The 7,626-nt window shown below is 62.9% G+C and overlaps 1 protein-coding gene across 1 annotated transcript in view; it reads right to left on the bottom strand.

Moving 5' to 3' along the window:
- Positions 1-1,672: 1,672 nt before the first annotated feature.
- The window catches only part of Mvb12b (multivesicular body subunit 12B), a 167,315-nt gene continuing 161,361 nt past the window's right edge, over positions 1,673-7,626 (bottom strand). The window contains exon 10 of the mRNA XM_013513279.1: positions 1,673-5,277. Coding sequence (XP_013368733.1) covers positions 5,191-5,277 — 87 coding nt within the window. The 3' untranslated portion in view covers positions 1,673-5,190. The remainder of the gene's footprint in view (positions 5,278-7,626) is intronic.

Raw genomic sequence — 7,626 nt, forward strand, 5'->3', positions numbered from 1 at the left:
TAACAAACTTTCTTAACAACTAAAAAAAAAAAAAAAAAAGAAGAGGACACCGAGAGCCCTGAGCGCTGGGGAGGCAACGTGGCTTGGCTCGGAGTGGGCAGCCGGAGGAGCAGTGGAGGAGGAGAGGGGCGGGTGGAGGGGTGGGCGCCACACAGTGTGCCCGGGATGGATGAATGATGCCCCGCCCACCCCGGCTGCTGGTGGAGTGGCCACATGTCTCAGGAGCCCTGCTCCGGTCACCTCCCAGGAAGGACCCCGGCCGCTCCTTCCCCTAAGGGTCTGAACCTGTGGGACCCGCTCCACATGCTTTGTGTGCACAGCCCGTGCTGCCACCCTGAGCCAGAGCTGCCAGGGACAGAAAGGTCTCCTGAGCCCAGCCACCCCTCGGCCTGTCCTGGGACTCTGGACTGGGCATCGTGCAACAGAAAATGAGTAGACCTGATGCCATGTGACAACGGGCTCTGTGTTGCTGGTGTGTAAAGTGGGGCTCCCAGTGTTGGCACAGAGGCTGAGCAAGCACACGACAGGCGGCAGGAGCCGCTGCAGCCTGGCCTGGCCCCTGAGGCTTGGCTGCACTGGCAGCACGGTGCTTTGGGCTTGTGAGCTTCCTCCGGGGATGAGTACACACCCACCAGCCTGGGCATCCATCCGTCCATGTGCCCTGCAGGATTTGAGCCCCTCAGGCCCTGGCCCAGAACGGATTTCGTGCATTCTGTGGATACTGACAGAACCTAGATCCTGGACAGTGAGCGGCTGTGTGGCTTTCTCTGCGGATGCTCACGTCCTGCCCGTGTCCTCCCACCACGTTCCCAGGAAGCCCGGAGGGAGGCCACCTCCCCGTTCTGACAGCAGTGCTGACGACAAACTGAAGCCACAAGGTTAGGAGGTGGCAGAGCCAGCACCGGACGGCTCTTCCAGTGGGCAAAGGGCCGTGAATCCTGTCTTGGCTGCTTTCCCCTCCTGCGGCTGTAGGGGAAGACCTGAGAGACGGGCGGGGTGAGGGAGGCTGGCGTGCGCAGCGCGGGGCTGGTGGGGTCACGCTCTTTGGGGACCCTCCCTGTGTGCAGGAGCTGAGTGCTGAGCTAAGGGCGGCTCCTTCTGGCTCCTTCCTGCCTGGCGTGAAAGGAGCTGCAGGCAGTGACAGCCCGGGCTGAGATGGGAGTCCAGAAATGCAAAGGTCACCGGCAGGGAGGCTGGGAGCGCCGCTAGTGAAACCCGAGCTGCCGGCGCCTCTCAGGAGCCCCAGGCCGCCTCTGTCCAGCCGCCTCTGCCCATGTGGAGTGGCGTCCTACCGGCAGGTGAACGGCTGGGACAGGCCTGAAGGACGGGAGCTGCAGCCGTGTTCCTGACACCCTGATAGCCGGACATGCCCCGCACCCCACAGACACAGCTCGGGGCAACGGGGGATGAAAGCGCGCTCCGCATTCCTGGCCAGCCTGCCTCACGGCCACTAAAGCTCCCTCCTCCTGCAGCCAGGGGACAGCTGGGCTCTGCAGCCGTGCTGAATTCCTCGGCGGGTAACCAGGTCACTGGAGCTAAAGGAGGCAGAGCAGCAATGTCTAGAAAGCTGGAAGGCCAGGCCCTGCTGGAGGGAAGCTGGAAGGGGCTGCACCGGGCATCCCGAAGGGACACTGACCTCTGGTGGCTTAAAACACAACAGCAAACCCAGGGAAAGGATTAAAACAAACGTTTATTTAACAAATTATATTAAGAATACAGACAATCACACAGTGAATCTTCCCTTTGCCAAGTATAGAGTCACCTTGAATAAATATGCAGTAAAGGGGCCATTCCTAAGGGCCTTGTCCAGGGCTGGCCCAGCGTGCGGAGCTGGTGCACCCTCAGCCGGGAGACAAAGCTCCATTTCTGGCGGTGATGGCTGCAGCAGTCCCCAGGCCTGCATCTAGAACAGACGAAGAAAGCCGGCTGCCCCGAGGTGCCAGGCTGCCCGAGATGCGGCTGGACATGGGGCAGGGCCGGCTTCGGTCAGGGAGACCGCGGATGCGTCAACGAGCTCTGTTTCCGCGTGGTTCTTAGCAGCTGCGGAATGGGAGTCCCCAGACGTGGCAAGTGACAGGGCCGCCAGCAGCCCGCAGACTGCGGGGCCCTTGGCTATACGAAAGGAGCAGGATGGGGATCCCGACCTGAGCTCAGTGCCCACCGCACAGTGTGACGTGGTGACCGCAGGCATGGTGGCAGCCGGGAAGTCCATCGTGGGACCGGGAGCAGTGGCCAGCCTGAGCTTGTGCTTACAAGAGAACGCTGGCCCTGTGGGCTTCGGGGCCAGATCCTGTCTCTGCCACCTTCCAGCTTGTGCCCATGTGGACCCATCTCAGGTCCCTCATCTGTAAGGAGGGGCAAAGGCACCTGCTGCTGGCTGTTTGTAGGGGGAGCTGCAGGAGAAATGTGCTTAGACTGCCTGGCCTAGCGCCTGGCGGGGGGTGCTCAGCAAGCGTTAGTCCCCGTGTCCAGCCAGTGGCCACAGCTCGTTGCACAAGGAGTGCAGCCACACTCAGCTGCAAGCTGGTATGGCTCTAACCTGCCCTTTCTCCACTGAGCCAGGGCTTCCGTCTCCCCAAGTGGCAGAGGGCGTGAATGGCACAGTTCTCGGACGTGGGGTGAGGAGCAAGGCCTGATGATAAAATTTGCCAGTGAACCTGGAAGACGCCATGGCTCCCTGGCACCTCCGTGCCCTTTCCAAGGCCCTTGAAGGAGACTGAGTTCTCTAGGGGAAGGGTGGGGCTGCTGTGCTCCGGTTAGTCTTTTCAGGAGGACAGTGGGTGCTGGGCAGGGACAATAGCAGCTGGGGGACAAGCCAGAGGGGACCCAGGGGAGAGGCTGTGACCCTTCACATTTCCAACAGAATCCTTGTGCTTCCTTTCCGTGGTGGCCAGAGGGGTGTTGGAGAAAGGGCTCCCCTGGGACTGGAAAGGCTGCTGGATCCTCGATGTGGGCCCCAGCCCCTCCCTGGGCCCTGCGGTCTGCCTGAGCCCACGCAGGAGAGCACGCACAGTCACCCACGGCACGCTTGTCCTCCCCTGCCTCTCCGAAGGCAGGAAGCAGAGGGTCAGGAGCAGCTAAAATCTACCACAGACACCAAGGCGTCCTTAACACTGTCACTGCCTAATGAGCACAATGCTCACAGTCAAGGTTACTCCTAGCCTAAGTCCATAACGTCACAAAGGAGAGGCCTCTCTAGCATGCCGGAGCACACACCGCCCCTCTTCCCGGTGGCCCTGGGCCAGTGTCTGTGGGGCCCTCAAGTGCCCCTTCCTCTCTCCTGCTGCCACCCTCACTCTGCCTTCTGATCACTGATGAGGGATCCCACGCTGCCACCGCTGAGCCCCCCCCCCCCCGGGCCATCGGACTCTGCTCTCCACCTGGGGACTCGAGGACACGGACATGGACATGGACAAAGTGCACAAACCAAGTAAAGGGGCAGGAGTGCCTGGAGCTCCGCCCCCAGCCTCCCCACTGTCCCCAGCCTGCTGGACCTCAGCCCTCTGCTAGGCCTCCAGTTGCGCAGGGTGCTTGGTGTGGGGTCGGCCACACAAAGTCAGCAGCAGACACAGGTGCCCCCGGGACACGCTAGCTTATCTGGGGATGGCACTGGGTTGGGCTTGTCTGCTCTGTCCTGTTAAGCACCAGCCTGCAGTGGGTCCCTTGGGCCTCCAGGCCCTGGCAGGTGAGCTGAGAGCCTGGTGGCATGGGACGGCCCTCCAGGGCGGTAACCTAGGTAGGCCTTGTGGAAGGGGACCAAGCGACCACGTCCCAACACCCAGAAATGAAGAGGTACTGAATGAAAAGGCTGACAGTGGCAGAGGGACCAATCCATAGCGGGGCCCTGGGACAGAGCGCCTGACACTGGTGCGTGAGGTATTTGGGGCCCCCCCAGCTCCTGGCCACCCTGCCGGCCGCTGCATCTTCTCGTTTCTGGGGCGCCTTGGCTACCTATCATCCACGGGCTGTCTGTGAAACCACAGCCAGGGGTCTGAGCCACACCCCGGTCTCTGACTCCCTCCAGGACCCAGGGATGCTAACCACCCACATTCCGAGGGCCCGGACAAACCCCGACAGCCAGTCTCAGCGAAGCAGCACACGGTGAGGTCTGGGCCCTGAGGGAGGCAATGAGCCGTGGTCTCACGGCAGAGGTGGGTTGGACCGGGCACCTCCAATGGATTCTTGCGGAGACATGTTGGCGCTGGCCTGCACCTAGCGGCGTGGGGCAGAGGGCTTTCCGGAGCAACCCGTCCCTGGTGGCACAGGCCGTGGAGATAGCCTGGCTCTGGGAGCAGCAGGGGCCCCTGTGCCTGTGACCCTCCAGGGCCGGGAGCCCTCAGGGCGTGTCCTGTGCTCACTGGGTCAGGGCTCCGGGCTGAGGCAGGTGGAGCCGCTCCTGGCACACGGGTGTTCTGCGGTGAGCCCTTGGAGGGAGCGTGGACAAGCCCGGCGCCCTGGCAGCTGCTCTCACATCCAGGATGGCGCTGGGTCACTCGGCTGTCTCCCCAGAAAGTGAGGTCCACTGTGTGGCCGTGGCAGGGGCCTGCAGTTGTCCGGCCTCTGGATGTGCAGTGTGTGGGCCCGCTGAGATGCCACAGGCGTCCACAGTGGGGCAGGCTTTGGTCCCGGCCGGCTGGCTCCTCCCGCTCCTTGTCTCAGGGCTGCAGTGAGACGCTCGGGCCCCTCGACCCTGTTAGTGAGAGGGACTTGCTCCCTGGCAACCTGGGCCCAAGGGGGTCCCATGGGAGGCAGCCATGCCAAGGGTCTTCCAGGAGGGAACAGTGGCTTTGTGGGGTTCCCGTGGAGGGCGGCGGTCAGGAAGAGAGGAGCCAGCGGGCGTCACGGGAACCTCGGGGGTCACGGGCGGGTGAGGAGTTTCGCAGCACAAGTCCTCCTCACACGGACCGCTGGGCGCTGCGGTCACTATGGCACACACAGGTTAGTTGCGATTATGAACAGCACCCCCAGGAAGGCTGGGGAGCCTTGTCAGGCCGGCTGATGACCACACGTGACCGCTCAGCTGCCCAGGGCCCGATCACTCGGGAGGGCGTGGCCAGCGTGGGAGGGGGCCGGCTGGTGGGAAGGGCAGCAGGAGGTGGGCGGGGAGGGAGCGGCCCGCAGCCCCAGCCGCGTGTCAGTAGTGTGGGCACCAGGTGGAGGCGTCTTCTGCCCGAGGAGGTGGCTGGCGCCTCAGGACTGAGGGATCTGCTGGCACCGGGTGGGGCTGGGCGGGAGCCTGGCAGCAGCGCTCTGCTCTGTGCGGAAGCTGTACTCGTACTGCGGGAGAGAGGGTGGGGACAGAGAGGCAGTCAGTCAGAGAGGATGGCCCGAGGGTCCAGTACAACAGCGGCTGGGGGCTGCCGTTAGGGTGCACTCGGGCGGTGCGCCCAGGCAGAGGGCGATGAACGTGACTGTAGCTGTGTGCACGGGGGACACACCTCGGGGCTGCCGGGCTCAGGGGGGACCACTGATCGCTTTCACTGGGTGAGACCTCAGCACCAGCAAGGCCCAGGCCAGGGCTACCATCGGCATCAGTGGCTGGAGGCTAGAAGCCCCAGACAGCCGCACCAGCAAAGGTTGGCCTCATGCTGCCACCTGGTGGTGTGTTGGGTACATGCAGGCTGCCCACAGCAGCAAACTCTCCCTGGACGCAGGGCCTGAATTCAGCCTGTTCTGGGCACCAGACGACGCATGAGCGCCAGGAAGTTCTTGTTCCCGGGGCTCACAGGGCAGCTGGGAGTGGAGAGGTACTCTCAGCACAGCCCAGCAGAAGTGCCACTTCGGAGGGTGGCTCGAGGGCGTGGAGCCCTGGGAGTAAACAAGGAGGGTTGGGGACCAGTGCCTCTAGAACAGAGAAGGGGGCTGGCAGGGGACAACACTGGAGCAGGGCACAGCAGGTGCACAGGGGCCTGCAGGACAGCACCTGTGCCCGAGGGGACGGTGGTGTGGACAATCAGACCCCAGCCCAGACCCATGCTGGCTGGGGAGGGCACAGGAGCACAGCTCCAGCCAGAGGAATCCGTGACAGGCGCGGAAGCAGAGGCAAAGCCGGGTGGGGTATGTGGGGCCACGCTGCGGGGTGTTTCAGGAAGAGCACCCGGGGCCAGGAAGTGAGAGGACAGCCTGTACCCCGGAGGAGGGCCCTGGGAGTGGGGGAGAGCTGGGGCATGGAGAGGTCCCTATGCGAGGGAGAGGGCAGCGCCGCCCTGGTGAACTCCAGCCCCTGGACCTGCTGAGATGCAGATTTCACGCAGGCTGGGGGGACCTGGTAGGCCTGGGAGCCTGTGTTTTCAACTCCCTCCCACGTAAGTGGACACTGGGGCCGGCACTGGATGTGGCAGTGAGATGGATGGGGTGCGTGGCGAGCAGGGGACCCTGTGATGTCCGGGCTGGTGGGAGGCCGGGGACCGGTGACCCGAGGCCGGGCCGTGGGCAGCAACTCCCAGCTGAGGGCTGCGGCAAGGGCAGCATCAAGGCGGGGCAGCAGGCTGGGGGAGCAGTGGCTGACCAGGCGGAGGTCCTGGGGGCGTCGGGGTGCCAGTCTTTGTGGCGAAGAGCAGGGCTGGGTCATGGGGAAGGCGCAGATGGGCCCTGAAGATGAACTGCTGAATTCCTATCGCACTAGCGCCGGGCCGGGGAGGTGGGGGACATCACAGTCCCTGCCTGCTGCCGCCTGCCCTGCAGCCTGAGCACACGGAGACCCAGGGGGCCAGGCTGTGGGGAGCACACAGACTGCCACGGCCCCCACTCTCCCTTGGGATTTTTTTTCCTTTTTAGGTTATCTTGGCTGCAGAAAAGCACCCCTCTCAGCTCTTGTTTTCCCTAACTCCCCAAATGAAATTTCAACATATGTCCCCCGACATAATCCCCCTTAGGCCGAGGATAACCTTCCCACAGACGCTGTCCTCTGCCCAGGATTGCTCGTCCCCAAAATGTTTGCCCAAGAGACTAGGGCCGCTTCTGGAAGCTCTTTCAGTCCCTCGGGCAAACACTGAGTACCTTTGAAGGTGGATTTGGGCCTGGATCTGTTTACTCAAGACATTAGTCTCCTGCATAAGGAAAACCTGCACTCGACTACAAACAGCAAATCCTTTTTGAATTAAAAAAATTTTCAATTAAAAAGCATTTGGCTCGCAGAGCCCAGTCCAGCTGAGCAGCACCAGGCCGGGCTGCCCTCTGGTGGCTACAGGCTGCCATTGCAGCCACACGGCCACCTAGACCTAGCCGCTCCCAGGAAAGAGACGTCACTGTCAGGAGCTCAGCAGGACTTTCCTGGAGGCCTGAGGGCCCTCAGACAGTGTGAACCCCGGCATCCACAAGCCTTTGCCCACTGAGAGGCCAGCGTGCCATCCGTAGGAGGTGCCCACTTCAGCTTTCAACGGTACCTTGGGGGCCCCGGCTTCACTGTAAAAGGGGCACTCAGACCCCCCCGTGTCTGCACACAAAGGGGTCATGAACCCACTAAGACAACGTGTGCGACACCACCCTGACAAGAAGCCAGCAATCCTGGTTACGCACCAGCACCAAGGGTTTAATACTCACAACGGGGCCATTATTTGCTGCTGGGGGTTCTGAACCACCCGTCGTACCCGCGTGACTGTCCCATCCGGCAGCATGGCACAGCCC

The sequence above is a fragment of the Chinchilla lanigera genome, unplaced genomic scaffold (assembly GCF_000276665.1).
Source record: "Chinchilla lanigera isolate Chin_1 unplaced genomic scaffold, ChiLan1.0 scaffold00018, whole genome shotgun sequence".
In the NCBI taxonomy this organism is placed as follows: Eukaryota; Metazoa; Chordata; class Mammalia; order Rodentia; family Chinchillidae; genus Chinchilla; species Chinchilla lanigera.